The sequence below is a fragment of the Odocoileus virginianus genome, chromosome 6, assembly GCF_023699985.2.
Source record: "Odocoileus virginianus isolate 20LAN1187 ecotype Illinois chromosome 6, Ovbor_1.2, whole genome shotgun sequence".
Lineage (NCBI taxonomy): Eukaryota > Metazoa > Chordata > Mammalia > Artiodactyla > Cervidae > Odocoileus > Odocoileus virginianus.
Genome location: NC_069679.1, coordinates 50341157 through 50359683, shown reverse-complemented (window position 1 = coordinate 50359683; position 18527 = coordinate 50341157). Strand labels below are relative to the sequence as shown.

The 18527-nt window shown below is 39.5% G+C and overlaps 1 protein-coding gene and 1 long non-coding RNA gene across 5 annotated transcripts in view; one reads left to right on the top strand and one right to left on the bottom strand.

Annotated features, from left to right (window-relative positions):
* LOC110126042 (uncharacterized) overlaps window positions 1-18527 on the bottom strand; it is a 98925-nt gene that overhangs the window by 17521 nt on the left and 62877 nt on the right. The gene's annotated exons all lie outside the window — the stretch shown is intronic.
* The window catches only part of SLC12A1 (solute carrier family 12 member 1), an 88346-nt gene that overhangs the window by 34889 nt on the left and 34930 nt on the right, over window positions 1-18527 (top strand). For all 3 annotated transcript variants that reach the window (XM_020875482.2, XM_020875480.2, XM_070469332.1), the window contains exons 13-16: window positions 717-818; window positions 3997-4152; window positions 9566-9665; window positions 10700-10811. In XM_020875482.2, coding sequence (XP_020731141.2) covers window positions 717-818; window positions 3997-4152; window positions 9566-9665; window positions 10700-10811 — 470 coding nt within the window. The remainder of the gene's footprint in view (window positions 1-716; window positions 819-3996; window positions 4153-9565; window positions 9666-10699; window positions 10812-18527) is intronic.

Below are 18527 nucleotides of genomic sequence, written 5' to 3'. Positions count from 1 at the left end.
GATGTAGAAAAGTAGGAATGACTAACAAAAGTTCTGAAAGTCAGAGACAGCAAGCTGGGTATATGCAGAGATATATCGCGTTAGATGGTTCTGATGCACAGGTATTTAACTAACCTGTCACCCTGTAGAACATTTTGATTGTATGCATGCTCAGTCACTAAGCTGTGTCCAACTCTTTTCAGCCCCATGGACTGTAGCTCACCAGGCTCCTCTGTTCATGGGATTTCCCAGGCAAGAATACCAGTGTGGGTTGCCATTTCCTTCTCCAGGGGATCTTCCTGACCCAGGGATCAAACCCACATCTCCTGCATTGGCAGGTGGATTCTTTAACACTGAAGCACTTAGGAAACCCTTTGATGGTACACGAAGCAGAGAAAGAGTCCTGGACTTGGTACTTCTGCAACAGCTACAGGGAATTTTGTCATCTGTCTGGTTTCCAAACTTTCTATCCACTTCCACTTGAATTTTCTGTGGGTAAAGATCTTGATTGTCTATTTTATTGGTGAGTTTTCTTTTTTCCTACTTTATGAAAACTTTGGCTGAAAATACATTTCAAATGAGCGCAGACCAAAGAAAAGTCGCAAACTTCTTAAACTTTGACAGATGCTAGCTATGGTTTTAATTTCCAAATAAAGTCAAGCTTCCAGACTGTAACAGCTGTTCAGCCCCTGGTCTCATCACTCATATGTACATACTCAATTCTGCTTCCTTCACAGCGGAACTCAACACCATCGCTCCCATCATCTCCAACTTTTTCCTGGCCTCATATGCACTTATTAATTTCTCCTGCTTTCATGCCTCTTATGCCAAATCTCCAGGTAAGCTGACATTTCAAAACTAAAATAAACCTAAGCAAACAACTTTGTTCGTCTCAACAAGATGAAATAAGTCAGTGAAAAGCGCTGAATCTGTGTTTACATGTTTCCTTATATCCTAGTGGGCAGTGTAATTCACTTTCTTTTGGTAAGTTGGGGGGTGACTTCTGAAATAGAAAAGGAATCATTTGAGCAATGGCCTTTTTGACCAACCGTAAAGTCAATTTTCTCCTGTGGCAATAAATTATTCATTGCAAGAGAAACCACATTTATTGCAGCAGTAGAAAAACACCACTATTTATTTCCAGGGTGAAAGTGACCACAGAAGTGGAATGAATGTATATATTTGAAACTTTCTTACTGTCAGTTTGCTTTCTGCCCATGGTGCAGAAGAGAAGGATGAGTAGTTCCCATAATTATCTGCTGAGTGCAGTCAATGCAGATTCACACTGAAGCTGGTGACACCCCTGCACTCCTCAAACTGTTGTTTAAAGTGGTGCTAAATTTCACACCAAAGAACCTCCCCCATCTTTGTCACCTCTCACCTCTTCTTTGCTTCCACTGGCCATTAGAATTTCTTTGCCTTTCCATCAGAAGAGAGTAATTCTTCACTACAAGGACTTTTGTTAAGGATATAAACACATCTTCACTTTTTAGGGTCTTCTAGGAACTCAGACATCCTTTGGAAAACCTCCTGCCAAAATACAGATGGAAGGGGAGCCTTCATCTACTCAAGGCCACTAGGCTCCAGAAGATTGCAGAATTTTTGTTTCTGTTTTGTTTCCTTGTTTTAAGCCAAGAACGGGAGGTTCTAGCCAGTGAAGATGACAGATCATAGAAATGTGTGCTTCCGTGCCATGTTGTGTTCCTTTTTTAAAAACCACAGTGAAGTAATAGAGGTTGGCAGGGGTAAGAATGGAAAGAAATGAGGAAAAGAGGAAGAGAGAAAAGGGGAAGACTAGAAAAGCACAGAGATAACATGAATACCAAACCCAAAAGATGACTCTCTTATTCCTTCCCTCTCTTTCTCCTTTCTCCCTTTCTCTCTCTGACACACAAACACACACACATAGACAGACTCGGAGAAAAATAAAGGCATTTCCAGTGACGTTCTTGTAGTGTGATTTCCATCTTGTGGCCATTTTGGAAATTGCTTCTGAAGACAGAAAGTTCTGTTGTATTTTGGCAACTCCAAATTTAAAACTATACTTTGTGTGTGTGTGTGTTGCACACTCAGTCATGTCCGACTCTTTGTGATCCCATGAGCCATAGCCTGCAAGGCTTCTCTGTCCTTGAGATTTCCCAGGCAAGAATACTGGAGTGGGTTGCCATTTCCTTCTCCAGGGGATCTTCTCAACCCAGGGATCAAACCTGCATCTCTTGCGTCTTCTCCATCGGCAGGCGGATTCTTTATCCATAGACCAAATGTGCCCTTCAAGTCACAGCTTCTTTACCCTGATCGTCTGTCTCCTAGCTTCTTTCAATTCAGGGAACTAATAGGACACAGTAAACACCCATGCATGTACTAAAATATTCCTCACTGTATAGATTCATTGCAAAATGCATGATATATATATATCAGGTTTAAAAAGCCACTGCAGAAACATGTCTCCCTCTTTTGCCGTAGATTATTATTTCTGAAAGGGCAAGCATGATCCTTTTAGGGTGAAAGAAGAGCTAGCATGAAGTAGCAGATGATATTTAATGGCTGCTCTGCCTTCTTCACAGGAAAAAGCCCGTTATCTTTTTTTTTTTTTCCATTTATTTTTATTAGTTGGAGGCTAATTACTTTACATCATTACAGTAGTTTTTGTTATACATTGAAATGAATTAGCCATGGATTTACATGTATTCCCCATCCCAGTCCCCCCTCCCACCTCCCTCTCCACCCGATCCCTCTGGGTCTTCCCAGTGCACCAGGCCCGAGCACTTGTCTCATGTACCCAACCTGGGCTGGTTATCTGTTTCACCCTAGATAATATACATGTTTCAATGCTGTTCTCTTGAAACATCCCACCCTCGCCTTCTCCCAAAGTCCACAAGTCTGTCCTATACATCTGAGTCTCTTTTTCTGTTTTGCATATAGGGTTGTCTTTACCATCTTTCTAAAGTCCATATATATGTGTTAGTATACTGTAATGGTCTTTATCTTTCTGGCTTACTTCGCTCTGTATAATGGGCTCCAGTTTCATCCATCTCATTAGAACTGATTCAAATGAATTCTTTTTAATGGCTGAGTAATATTCCATGGTGTATATGTACCACAGCTTCCTCATCCATTCGTCTGCTGATGGGCATCTGGGTTGCTTCCATGTCCTGGCTATTATAAACAGTGCTGCGATGAACATTGGGGTGCACGTGTCTCTTTCAGATCTGGTTTCCTTGGTGTGTATGCCCAGAAGTGGGATTGCTGGGTCATATGGCAGTTCTATTTCCAGATTTTTAAGAAATCTCCACACTGTTTTCCATAGTGGCTGTACTAATTTGCATTCCCACCAACAGTGTAAGAGGGTTCCCTTTTCTCCACACCCTCTCCAGCATTTATTGCTTGTAGACTTTTGGATAGCAGCCATCCTGACTGGCGTGTAATGGTACCTCATTGTGGTTTTGATTTGCATTTCTCTGATAATGAGTGATGTTGAGCATCTTTTCATGTGTTTGTTAGCCATCTGTATGTCTTCCTTGGAGAAATGTCTGTTGAGTTCTTTGGCCCATTTTTTGATTGGGTCATTTATTTTTCTGGAGTTGAGCTGGAGGAGTTGAAAAGCCCGTTATCTTAACCTCCTCTTTCTTGAGCCACTAAGGTGTCCCCGCTGCCCTGCTGTTCCCCACTCTTTCCATCTCTCCTGCCTCCTTTCAACTCTTGATGACATAGGTGCCAGATGCTTAGGGTTTCGTTGTTTGGGAAGAAATCCTGGAATGCAGGAAGTGTAGAGGGGCCACAAGTGATACATTTTCTACATTTCACAGCATTATTTTTTGGTGTGATTACACCTTCATAAGCCAGGGACCAAGATCACAGAAAACTAATAACAGAGTTAGGAACCTGATCGAAAAGTTCTGATTTTTTTATGCTAGGGGAAAAAAAAAATGTGTTACCTATAGTCTAAAAATACACAGTGGTATGATGGTATAGTGTGGAAATTTTTCTTGTGCACATAGGTTTTTTTTTTAATTTCAGGATGGAGACCTGCATATGGTATTTACAACATGTGGGTGTCTCTCTTCGGAGCTGTTTTGTGCTGTGCGGTCATGTTTGTCATCAACTGGTGGGCAGCTGTCATCACCTATGTCATTGAGTTCTTCCTCTATATCTATGTGACTTACAAGAAGCCAGGTAAGATAAGAAGGATTGTACAGAGAGGGTTTCCTAAGCACTCTCTAACTATCCATTCACTCAACGAATGTTTATTTGGCACCTCCTGTGTTTAGGTGTGTCATGCGTATGGCGGATATTAATAATATAATGTAATATGATAATACAATAGTTACCCTTGTTGAACACCTATTGTATACTGTGTATACACCACTGAATTCTCACAATAGTGAGAATCATTAGTCATTAGGTATTATTAGTCACATTTCAGAGATGAAGAAACTTGAGTTCAAAGAAGTGACCACTCACTGAGGTGACCATCAGGATGTGAAGCAGCTGATAATTTAATGAGAGTGTATTGATACCAAACCCCATAAGCTTTCCACTGATAGAGTCCTTCTACATCTGATAAATGAGATAAAACCCCTGTCCTCAAGAAGTACAGACTCACACATAAGGAATTTACTATATAACAGTATAGCAAGCACCGTGAGACTGACGTGAACAAGTTTCTGAGAAAAGGAGAGGAAGTGACTGACCGTGATTATTGTTAGTCTAAATCAAGTCTGACTCCTTGCCACCCCATAGACTGTAGCCCACCTGGCTCTTCTGTCCATGGAGTTATCCAGGCAAGAATACTGGAGTGGGTAGCCGTTTCCTTCCCCAGGGCATATTCCCAACCCAGGGACTGAATCCTAGGCTCCTGCATTGCACACGGATTCTTTACCACTGAGCCACCAGGGAAGCTCTGTGATTAGAGTTGTCCAAGAAAACTTCCCCGGTCATGGCTTGTGTTCCCAGGGCCAGTCATTTGGTAGGTACTTATAAATATCTGTTGAATGAACAAATAAGCTACTTAAAAAAAAAAAAAAGGCAAGAGACTAGGGGTTGGTTAATCAGATGGAGCCAGGGTTGGCTACTGTAGGCAGAAGAGTGTGAGTAAAGTTAGGAAGCGTGCAAGTATCAGGCACATTTAAGGATTCCCAAAGCTTATGAACAGAGAAACCTGGTGGGCTACAGTCCATGGGGTTGCAAAGAGTCAGACACAACTGAGTGACTAAGCGCAGCACACACCAAGGCCTTTAGCATGATAGAGTCCTCAGGTGATTAGAAGGGGCCTGAGGTGAGCCTTGGAAGGTGAGTAGGTCAGGCCAGATAAACAAGACACCTAAATGTCATGCTAAAGAATCTGGAGCAGCAAGAAGATGCTGTTGATCATTCAGGTGGATCTGGACTTCAGATGTTATCTTTAGACCCAGTGAAAGGGATGGATTGATGCTTGGAGAGGCTAGAGATTAAGGAGTACCGTATTCGGCAGTCCAGTCTCAGGGGCCAAAAAGACCCTCAGCCACCCTCACATGCTCCTTACCCTTCCTACGCAAGCAGAGTAGAAAAGAGAAGGTAGGAACTATTTTGAAGAGTTTGGTTTTGTTTTTTTTCTTTATTACTTTATGGTATTTGTAATACAGGTATGGTGGTGGTGGTTTAGTTGCTAAATCACGTCTGACTCTTGCGACTCCATGGACTATGGCCTGCCAGGCTCTTCTGTCCATGGGATTCTCCAGGCAAGAATACTGGAGTGGGTTGCCATTTCCTTCTCTACTAAATGGGGCTTAATGGCATCGACTTCAATGGGCCGTAAAGGGGCTCAAGAGAGACAAGGACTCCTAAAGTTCTCGACACAAGGATTGGTACCCGGGAAGTTTTCCACACACTGTATGTTCACATAATTTATGTATATTAATATTAACCCCCTGTAGTGTACAGTCTATAGGTTTTAACAAACTTACAGTCTTGTAACTACCACCACAATCAAAATAGAGGACACAGGGCTTCCCTGGTGGCACTCAATATGTCGGCAAATTTGGAAAACTCGACAGTGGCCACAGGACTGGAGAAGGTCAGTTTTCATTCCAATCCCTAAGAAAGGCAATCCCAAAGAATGCTTAAACTACTGCACAATTACACTCATCTCACACACTAGTAAAGTAATGCTCAAAATTCTCCAAGCCAGGCTTCAGCAATACATGGACTATGAACTTCCAGATATTCAAGGTGGTTTTAGAAAAGGCAGAGGAACCAGAGATCAAATTGCCAACATTTGCTGGATCGTTGAAAAAGCAAGAGAGTTCTAGAAAAACATCTATTTCTGCTTTATTGACTATGCCAAAGCCTTTGTGTGGATCACAACAAACTATGGAAAATTCTTAAAGAGGTGGGAATACCAGACTACCTGACCTGCATCCTGAGAAATCTGTATGCAGGTCAGGAAGCAACAGTTAGAACTGAACATGGAACAGACTGGTTCCAAATAGGAAAAGGAGTAAGTCAAGGCTGTGTATTGTCACCCTGCCCGTTTAACTTATATGCAGAGTACATCATGAGAAATGCTGGGCTGGATGAAGCACAAGCTGGAATCAAGATTGCCAGGAGAAATATCAATAACCTCAGATATGCAGATGATACCACCTTTATGGCATAAAGTGAAGAACTAAAGAGCCTCTTGAAAGTGAAAGAGGAGAGTGAAAAAGTTGGCTTAAAGCTCAACATTTGGAAAACTAAGATCATGGCATCTTGTCCCATCATTTCATGACAAATAGATGGGGAAACAGTGGAAACAGTGGCTGACTTTATTTTTTGGGCTCCAAAATTACTGCAGATGGTGATTGCAGCCATGAAGTTAAAAGTTCCTTACTCCTTGGAAGGAAAGTTATGACCAACCTAGACAGCATATTAAAAAGCAGAGACATTACTTTGTCAACAAATGTTCATCTAGTCGAGGCTATAGTTTTTCCAATAGTCATGTGTGGATGTGAGATTTGGACTATAAAGAAAGCTGAGCACTGAAGAATTGATGCTTTTGCTGTGATGTTGGAGAAGACCCTTGAGAGCCCCTTGGACTGCAAGGAGATCCAACCAGTCCATCCTAAAGGAGATCAGTCCTGGGTGTTCATTGGAAGAGCTGATGTTGAAGCTGAAACTCCAATACTTTGGCCACCTGATGTGAAGAACTGACTCATTTGAAAAGACCCTAATGCTGGGAAAGATTGAGGGCAGGAGGAGAAGAGGATGACAGAAGATGAGATGGTTGGATGGCATCACCGACTCAATGGACATGAGTTTGGGTGAACTCCAGGAGTTGGTGATGGACAGGGAGGCCTGGCGTGCTGCGGTTCATGGGGTCACAAAGAGTCAGACATGACTCAGTGACTGAACTGAACTGAGCTGGTGGTCCAGTGGTTAAAAATGTGCCTTGCAATGCAAGGGACACCGGTTTCATCACTGGTCCAGGAAAATTCCACATGCCATGGAGCAGCTAAGCTCATATGCCACAACCACTGAACCTAGGCTCTAGAGCCCAGGAGCCACAGCTACTGAGCCCATGTGCTGCAACTAGTGAAGCCTGAGTGCTTAGAGCCAGCAGATCCAAAGAGAAGCCACCACAATTAGAAGCCCATGCGCTGCCACAGAAAGTAGCGCCCACTTGCCACAACTAGAGAAAACCTGTGCACAGCAATGAAGACTCACTGCAGCCAAAAAATAAAATAAATATATCTTTCTTAAAAAATAGGGGACATTTCCATCATGGCTAAAAGATTCTGTGCAGTCAATTTCTTCCTCCCAAGTTAGCCCCTAGCTACAGCTTTTCTGATTTCTGTTCCTGTATCTTTGCCTTTCCCAGAGTGTTATGTAGAACCATAGAGGATGTAGCCTTTATATATACTTTCTTTCACTTAACATGAGGTTTTTAGATTCATCCATGTTGTTACATGTATGAGTAGTTTATTCCTTTTTATTGTTGAGTAGTATTCCATTATATGAATATATCTCAAGATTTTTAAAATATATTCACTAATTGAAGAATTATATCTAACCTGGTATGTCTAATTATATTTGTATCTAGTGATTATATCTAAAGCTGCTGTAAATATTCACACACAGGGCTTTATGTGGACCTATATTTTCATTTCTCTAGGAGTGGAATTTATGATTATAAAGTACACATAACTTTATAATTAACAGTCAAACTATTTTCTAAAGTAGCAGCATCATTTTCCATTCCTAACAGCAATAAATTTAAGTCCCAGTTGCTCCACATCCTAGGCAGCACATATTATTGTTAGTTGATTTCTTAAAAAAAAAGCATTCTAATTGATGCAGTGTACTGTCTTATTGTGGTTTGGTTTGCATTTTTTTCCCAATGACTAATGATGTGGAACATATTATTTGTCATCCACATATCTTCTTTTGCCAAGTGTCTGTTTAAATTTTTTGCCTATTTTTTGAGTTGTTTTCTTACGATTCATTTGTATGACCTCTATATATTCAGGATACAAATCCTTTCATAGTACATCTTTTGCAAATGTTTTCTACAAGTCTGTAACTTGTTTTTTCATTTCCTTACAGTTTGTTTTGAAGAGCAGATATTCTTAATTCCTCTAAAGTCTGATTTTTCATGTTTTATGGTTGGTTTGTTGATTTTTTGCTTCTAATCTATCTTTCCCTAATTCAAAGTGACAAACTATTTCTAAAAGTTTTAATGCTTTAGATTTTTAATTTATATCTCATCATTTTGAGATAATTTTTGTATATGGTGTGTGAGGAATGGCTCGTTTGTTTTTTTTTGCATATAAATATCCAATTTATTTATAGGGTTCTTATAAGAATGAAATAACCTAAGGTATGCTAAATTCCTGATGCATAGTAAATACTTAATCAATATTAATCTGCCTTATCTCCAGATAATTATCTCTCATCATTTTCCTGATTGTTCTGAGAAAGACTGGGGAGATGGCTCTGTCTGCCATCTAGGGTGAATCTGTGCATTCCCATCAGGGACTTCTTATAAAATGTAGAGGATTCATCTAACATTTAATTTTTTAAGTCAGGGCGTGGTAGTGTTTTCCACCCTTATTATGAAGATTGGGTCCTTAACACATCACACTAAAATGCTTGCTAAAGATTGACCCTCATCATGGACACCCAGTGGTAAGAATTCCCAAGTTATTCAGTTTTATTATTCAAAATATAAAGACTGCTGCATACTCTCTATGTATGCAGAAATGCCTCTTTTCTTTTCAATTTAAGGATTTGTGAAGAACTCTTGGATTTATTTAGGGGCTGACCATTTTCTCAAGGCTACCTGCCTGCAGGGTGGTTGTAACACAGTCTCTTCCACTGAATGAGTTTTCTCAGGCTGCAACACTAGAGTCTGATCCTCAGCTAGAAAAAGAGGTCTCACTTCTAAGAATTCACAAAGAGTTCATAGAAGGACACACTTTCTAGGAAATACTACATGATGTTTCTCTAATTTGGGCACTTGCAACTGCTGACATAGCCAAGGAAAATCAAAGAAGGGAATGGCTTATAAAAATATTCACAGTATACGGAGGAAAGCTCAGTGCTTTTACGTCAAATTCTCCTTTGTCCACAGATGTGAACTGGGGCTCCTCCACGCAGGCTCTTTCCTACGTGAGCGCTTTAGACAACGCTCTAGAACTAACTACAGTGGAAGATCATGTGAAAAACTTCAGGTAAAATTGGCTTCTCAAGCATCCTGGTGTCATTTCCCATTGGAAGTAGCTTCCCTCTACGGGAGACAAATGCACTAGTGACAGGCTTTAGGGGTATATGCTAAGATAGGTAATCTTACAAAACTGCCACATTTTCACAACAGCACCTCCTGTAAAGGAGTGTTTCTTCTCTTCCACTCTGAGCTATGCTCACCCCCAACTCTAAATTCTCCTAGTGCTGGCTGTCACCTTCCATGTACAGATAGAGAGGGGATCTCAGTGACATGATTTCGGAGAGATGTCCCCAAATCCCCACACACCTTAATCGTTGTTTCTGTCTCCGTATAGCTTAAGGCTTTGTGGCTTACTGGATTCCCTTAGGAGAAGTTATACTTTAAGCTCTTCTTTGATTATATCTTATTTTAAGTGGAACTTCAAAACACAAGCTTTGCAAGGAGGGTGAAGGAAAATAATATGAATATACTGGTTGGAGAAGGACAGGTTGTACTGAGGATTTGGAATAGGGTCACATTCAGAGGAAAAAGACAGGGGGACAGTAAGGACCTTTTCCTTACTTTACATGTTTACTATCACTAACTAAACTAAGAATACAACTTTGGCAAGAATGGCAGGAAATCACGATGATTCAAGTCTTCCAGTGAGGGACTTCCCTGGTGGTCCAGTGGTTAAGAATCCACTCTGCAACGCAGGGGACGCGGGTTTGATCCCTGGTCAGGGAACTAAGATCCCACATGTTGGGGTAGCAGCTAAGCCCATGAGCTGAACCCGTGCACCACAGCAAAAGATCCCACGTGATGAAACAAAGATACCATGAGCTGCAACTAAGACCTGACGCAGCCAAATAAATAAATACTTCTTTTTAAAAAAGAAGAATAAAAAAAGGGATTTCTAGTGAGAAACTCAAGAGATATTTAGGAGGGTGGTTGCCCCATTTTGCCAAGCCTTCTATACCAGCCCGTTCCATTGGGTGTGGTTCTGGACTCACAGGTTTCTTGTCATGACCAGTTCTCACATCTTCTCTTCTCCGTTTTCAGGCCTCAGTGCATTGTCTTAACAGGGGGACCCATGACAAGACCTGCTCTCTTGGATATAACTCACGCCTTTACCAAGAACAGTGGCCTTTGCATCTGCTGTGAAGTCTTTGTGGTAAGAGCTACTTCATCCCTTGAAGGTGCCTTTTCCTACTTGCTCATTTGTGTTGCCTTAGGAGAGCCCAGCAGGTATATGCAGTGATAGGAGAATGATAAGGCATAAGAGGACCCCTTTCCTTCATTCATATACCAAGGACTAGCAGGGGCCCATGATCCTGAACTTAAATGAGTGGATAAAATGTGTTTCAGATTCCACAGGAGACCAACTAAAAATGATAATACTTCTCAATGATGGCCTTTGAGTCAAGAAAAAGAGAACCATCTCATAAATAAAATGAAAATATTTGGGGGTGATAACTGTTCTCAGAAATATGATAGGATAGAATGAGCTAGAGAGCACTATTATGTAGATTAACTGATGAGGAAGAGCCAGACACTATGGCCTTAAATGAAAGAAGGTAGAATTTAGATTAAATATTTGAATAAACTTGATGATACTACAGATATCTAGGGAGTTAAACTGAGTTTTCCATGCCTTAGATAAACATTCAAAGCTGAATGAGTTCCTTTTTGTTCAGGAAGTATGCGGTGGACTAAGGATAACTTACCGGTAGTTTTTCCAGGAGGTATTCAAAGTAGATGCTAAACACTTAACAATAATTATTGACCAGTCACTATCACTACTCTCTAAAGTGAGAAGAAAGCATTAATATTTTAACAAAATAATAAGTCTAAGTCCTCCAAACGAGCCTACTTCCACTTGTATTCTCACAGAGTGCTCTCTTGCACACACTATGTATGTGTCCCTGTTTCTCTCTCTCTGGGTCATGCACACACACCACTCAAAATCCTCAGCAGTGTCAGTGTATTATGATCATAATTACCTATTCTTCAAGTATTTTCCTACAGTTTTTCTTGTTTCAGTCTACATAACAGTCTAGTGAGGAAGAAAGGAAAAGAAGCCCTATTTTCATTGCACTGACTAGAAAAGTGAGATTCAGGAAAATTCAATTATGCACAGGGTCACATGACAAGAAAGTGGCAGAGTCAGGATATTGGTCCAGGTCTTTGTGACCACATGGACTGTAGCTGCCAGGCTCCTCTTGTCCATGAAATTTTCTAGGCAAGAATACTGGAGTGGGTTGCCATTTCTTTCTCAAAGAAATCTTCCTGAGCCAGGGATCAAACTCATGTCTCCTGCATTTCAGGTGGATTCTTTACCAGCTGAGCCACCGGGGAATCCCTTAGAGTTGAATACTACTCCCTAAACTTCCAAAACTTGCCAGGAAATAGGGTAGCCAGGAAGCTGTGTCATCTAGCTAGGGCCAGTCGACTGTGCCATGATGCAGGGGTTAATTTACCACATGTCATTGTGACCAGCACTTAAGCATCTTTTAACACTTGGCAATACTCTAAATGCAATATGAAGCAAGCTGGTCATATTCTCTTTCCTCTCAGTGATTATATGATAGTAACTCCAAAAATATAACTCAATATAATTATCCCATAGAGGTTAGAGGGACTCCTACTGACTACGTAAGATTGACAGGTTAAATAATGACCAACAGGGACTCCAGAGGATTTTATAAAATCTCATCAAGCACCCTACTCTCATATTATCAACTTTGGTGCCCAGGATTAGTGGATTTCATTTTAGCCAATATAATACCGGAGCCAGTTTTGGTGAAATACGCAGTTTGGGGTATTTTTCTTCTCTAGTAATTTAGAGAAAATTTAGTTTAGCAAGCTAATAAAATATCTCTAGGAAAGGAGAAATGAACTGAGAGTATAAACAGTCATATATTGGCAAGGGACACAAGGTCTTTTTAAGAGAGATTACTTTAAATTAACCCTTTGCTGCTTTAACTATAATAAAAGAGTATGGCTCTGGAATAATGTTTCATGTGAGATAGGTACTTAAGCCTGGTCCTCTAATGGCCCTGGTTGCTTGACATGTATATTAGACCACTTCCTACATTACTGTGCTGATCTCTCGTAGTAAGGCCCAAGAGCCTTGCTCCCCGGTGCTGAGATTCTCTTTGGGACAGAAAATAGTCACTGTATCAGTTAATGACTTTTCAGTTAGTTACTTTCTGTGAGCTCCTGAGACTGCAGATGCTGTCAGCATTTTTTAACTCCATGCTCAGTCGTCAATCATCTTTACAAAGAAACAGATGGAAGGGGATGTAGGGAAAGTCAACGTAACATTATTTTTCCCCCCCAAGACATAGTGATTGGTGGTTAGGCTGACCTTGTGGAAAAGGTTAAATGGTAACAATGATGTTGAGAGATAACAGTTTAAATTTTAACTCTAGAAAGCTCATGCTCATGGACTTTTGAGACACTCAGTTAAGTTCTAAATCACTGTTTTGCCACCTATTATCTGGGATTCCCTTGGGCACACGATTTAATCTCCCTATGCTTCCATTTTCTCAGGTATAAAATGGGAATAATAATGATGATGACAGCACCTGTGTTTGTTACAGGGTCATGAGAACTCCAGAAGATGAGCTTTCTAGCATTCAGCTCAGAGTCTGTCAAACAGTAAATGCTCAATTAATTTTATTTGTTATTGTTGGTATTATTATTATGGGATATTTTTGATATACAGTTGTTGGCATTTTCATTCTGAAAACATACCCCCCTCAATAGAAACCTAAAACACCCTCTCTTAGCAAAATGAGGTCCAAACAGTGGATCTTGGACTTCCAGTTATCCAGCAACTTGATCAGGATAGAACAGTTAGATGCGCACTCCCTCCCAGCTAGTCACAGGGCAGCAGGCTCTGCGCTCCATCCCTCTGCTGACCTCCAGTTACTTGCCATCTGCTCCTCCAAGTAAGGGGCAGACTCAGAGCTCACAGGCATTTGTTGTTGGTGGGTAGGGGAAAACACATGCCCCTCAGCTGCCATATCCTGCAGACAGGCATTTTTAAAGGGACTAGATGTTGTAGCCCTCAAAACTGCTGAAATTGAAATTAAGAATTATACTTTTGCTGGGTCCCAAGTCCACACTGTAGCCTTCCAACTATTCAACTAATGTTCCACTCACCCATCATAGCTTCTGCCTATCTCTTGCCTTTTTCTATGAAACTTAAAGATTTCAGAAGAGGGACCCTTCATCAGGACAAACTGGGGGATATTTTTTAAGGAATCTGGCTTTGTTACTTAAAATAATGTCTATTTTTCTCCTTTGAATTACCTTATAGTAAGTTAGTGATATATCCCAGGAGGCTTTCTATTCAATAAGTGAGATTTTCTTTTTCTTATGTGCTTCACTCCTTTCACCACACGAAGACTAGGGGTAGGATTCCACCTTTGAGCATCACCTCATGTTTCTGAGCATAGACATCTCAGTGCGTTCAGCAACAGGCAAATATGAAGTCAAGGGTTGTGATTTCTACTAATTGTACAGTATGTACAATGGCATTAAAAAAAACACTGCCTTTCTTTGTCAGTCAGTTTCCTCACTTATTTGTAGTAGCTGGAGAGATAGTAATCATTGCAGATGGCTTAGTTTGGATTCATGTACCCTTAATTCTCTGAGTGGGGCTTCCCTGGTGGCTCAGTGGTAAAAGAATCTGCCTGCCAAGCCCAGGAGACATGGTTTTGATCCCTGAAAAATGGAAAAGCAGAGCGACTAAGTCCATGTGCCACAACTATTGAGCCCTTTTGGTGTCTCAGCATGAATCTGCCTGCAATGCAGACGATGTGAGTTCAATCCTTGGGTCAGGAAGATTCCCTGGAGAAGGAAATGGCAAACCACTCCAGTGTTCTTGCCTGGGAAATCCCATGGACAGAGGAGCCTGGTGGGCTACAGTCTCTGGGGTCACAAGAGCTGAACACTCCTTAGCGACTAAATCACCACCACTATCAATTTTCAGAGTACACTACGTTCAGTTTTAAAAATCACACAGCTCATTATGTGAGAAGGTATACTGTTTCTAGGCATAGCTGTCACTCACATACTTCTCAGTTTTACATTTAAAGGCAGTTTTTTTTTTTTTTTAACTAAAGAAAATAAAAAATATACATTAAAGATGGAAAGGTGATCCAATTGTTCTGGGATTTAACATGCTCATCAGATAAAGTCATCATTGCCAAAAATGCAACATTTACCTCTTTTATACATTTTGTTTCTGTTAAAACTGCAAAAGGCTTTCAAGTTTACTGGCATCTTTAATTAAGTACACTGTCGTGTATTGGCTGAAAAATAAAGATTTTTTTTAAAGATTGCTTCTAGTTTTCATTTTGAAGCACTAAGAAAAATATTAGGTTAAATCACATGAAATTTACTTTTTTGTGTGTTGAAAGTCATTGAACACTGGCAACTTCATATGATGAAACTATAGTCAGTAAAACAACACCCATATTCTACTTCTCTAACAACAGTTAACATTTTTCTTAGATGCTTCCACTCACTTTTTAAATGAAATAAACCATTACAGATTAAGCTAAAGTCCCCTTTATAGCCACTCAGCCCTATGGCTTTCTCCCTCCGAAAAGGCAATATTATCTGATTTTGATTGGTGTTCTTCTAGTCATTTCACCTATGTGTACAAGATGTAGATCTATTTTGACTAATGTTTGCCTACTCATTATATTCTTTAAACCTGATTGTCCTGTTCTCTCTTCTCACTGTAAAGAAGGAAAGGAATAACATTGGACCAACTTCCTTATGTAGATCCCCTTTTAACAAGATTTCACCGTTAACCTTTCTCTTTTTTTTCATAAAATTTACAAAGTATCTTAATAAAACCTAAAACTCTCTTTGAATTCAACGAATCTTTTCTTTTGTCAAAGGAAGATAACCAACTTTCAACTCTGTGGCTTATGGAGGGCAGTTCAAGCATAGATAACCATGGAAAACTAAAATTCCCATTTTTTCTTCTATCATTATCCTTTTAATCTCAACTTTCACCTCCATCAAAAGGAAAAAAGCTTTTTTTAGATGCACTTATTCTTTATTAGTCATTGAGTCTTTGTTACGATATTAATAAAACAATGACATGACAAAATACAGGGAGGATGAAGTGACCTATAAGTGGGCACTAGGATCATGACGAGTTAAAATATCCACCAAATCAGAAAAGGAAAACTTTTCTTTCCCATAGTTCCAACCAGAGAGGCAATGAAAGCAAAGACAGAGCAATAAGACCCTTGATGTTTTAAAATATAAGAGTTGGAAAGAACACTGCATTTGACCCAAATTCCTGTATTTGACCCCAATAATATAGGAAATCCTATGCAAATTCTTTTTCATAATATACATCTATTTGAAGTAGTGTCACATGAATTTATCCTCCAGACTAAATAATTAGAATTCTTTACCCGTTTCTCTATCAATGACAAAGTCATAATATATACAAAATTTTTACAGCTTCTTTGTTCAAATCCTGAATTAACTTATATACTCATATTTTGACTCCTAACTGAGCTAATCTCTATAATATTTTAATTGGGTGATAAAATCCATTTTTGTGACTATTGATGTATTTGAATGTTGAAAAATTAAATTCCAACATGTCTTCCCTTTTTGTTAGTTCACTTTTCCCATACTATGTTTGTATTATAGCCTTGCCTTACATTAATAAGTATGCTACAAGGATATCATAATTGCTTTTAGCAAAGATAGTCTCTGCATGAAATATTTTTATAACTCTCAATACAGAAAATTTAGGCATTAAAGTAAATCTCTCTGTCACAATTAATGTTTAATCTGGATTTTTGTATTACTACTAGATATACATTAGGCTATATTTATTTAAATAAATGCCAGTTTCCTTAGAGGTTCAAAGTCATTGTGGTACAACTCAATATGCTGATGGTCTGATACCTTGCCTAGTTGTTGGTTATTCTTCTATCTCATGGTTATTGTTACCATTCAGCTTCCCTGAAGAAAATATTTCTTCTTTCTTTTGCAATTACCAATGTCTAGAATGCCCAAGAAGGACTAGTGGTTGAAATGCATTGACAGAATCCTGAGCAAAATTTGATTTATAATGACATATCTTTGCTCAGGCTAGATCTTCTGGTTTAATAACTATCCTTCCTCTGTACCTTCTCCATCTTCATTGGAGGTTCTTATTATTTAATTGTAAAGTAAGTTATCCAAACTGCTTTGATAAGTTGTTATGTTCTAGAAAGCATTCTAGTGAAAATAAGTACAAAAAGAATCTGATACAATTTAAATAGAATACTAAAATGGAAGTGACCACAAATTACATCTAGTGTTATATAATAGAAATGTAATATGTGCCATAAATGTAATTTAAAAATTTCTAGTAGCCAATCAAGAAAAGTAAAAAGAAACAGGTAAATGCAAGGCATCCAGATTATTATTTCAACATTCAATGTATATAAAAACATTAATGAGACATTTTACATTCCTTTTTTTTTTTCATACTAAGGTTTCAAAATCCAGTGAATGTTTTACATTTCCAGTACATCTTTATGTGGACCAGCCAGATTTCAAACACCCAGTAGCAACATGTGGATAAGGGCTAATCATACTGAACAGTGATAGCCTAGACAATTTTCTTATTCTTATAAAAGTGAAAATAAAGTGAAAGTGTTAGTCATTCAGTCGTGTCTAACTCTTTGCAACCCCATGGACAATCCCCTGCCAGGTTCCTCTGTCCATGAAATCCTCCAGGCAAGAATACTGAAGTGGGTAGCCATTCCCTTCTCCAGGGGATCGTCCCACTGGGCTGGGACAATCCCATAGAGATGCAGGATTGAACTCGGGTCTCCTGCATCACAGGCAGATTCTTTACTGTCTGAGCCACCAGTGTAGAGCCCAAATCCAGAGAAAACAAATGGCACGCCTAGGGAATCGGCTCGTCAGTTTCAGAGCCAGATCTGAGCCATACACTCTGCTCTCAGTTCAGCCCTCTTTCAGCTGTATTGTAGAACACTGGTGAACTGAGGTATGGGACTTAACTGAGATTGTGAGCACTTATTTAATATAATAAAAGTCAACTTTGGATGAGCACTTACTACATTCCAGACATCATTCCAGATACTTTATCATGACTATTTGAAATGACCTTGCAGAATAGCTATTTGATCCCTGTTTCTGGAATAATGTATCAAAGCTCAGACATCATTAATTACCTCCAGAGTGGCCAAATGAACCCAGTTCTATCTGATCAAAAACCTGGTATCTTTTTCATACATAGCCAGCCTTTTCTCTCTAATCCAAGACCTTCTAAGACTATGACTCCAAGAATGGTCTGAGGACCAGCAGCATCAGTGTCATCTGGGAGTTTGTTAGAAATGCAGAATCTTCAGCCCTGGTTCAGTTCTATTTAGTGCGTTTTACCAAGATCTGAGGTGGTTAGTAAGAAATCTAAAACAATTCAATAAAATATTTCCATCAACTGAAAGAATTTTTCAGGAAAATAGTAGATTTGTACCCTTGTCAGGCACCTGGTAGATAATCAGAAATACTCTTGGGGTTGATTTGAAACATGCAAAGAATAAAATTAGCTTGAACCTCTAAGGAAGGAGAAACAACAGAAACTTTAATTAAAATGAGTTTCCAGAACTCAGATCTTAAAATTTTAAAATGCTTCTTCTACCACCACAACACCTGCCTCCTTCTCTCTTAATCTCTTCTGTTCTTCCTGTGCCATAGGTATGTGAACATCTATTTTCACTAACTTTGTTGAGTAATGGCAAATGTTAATGTGAATAGGAATATGTCTACATTGGGCTTCCCAGGTGGCGCTAAAGGTAAAGAACCTGCCTGCCAATGCAGGAGACCTAAG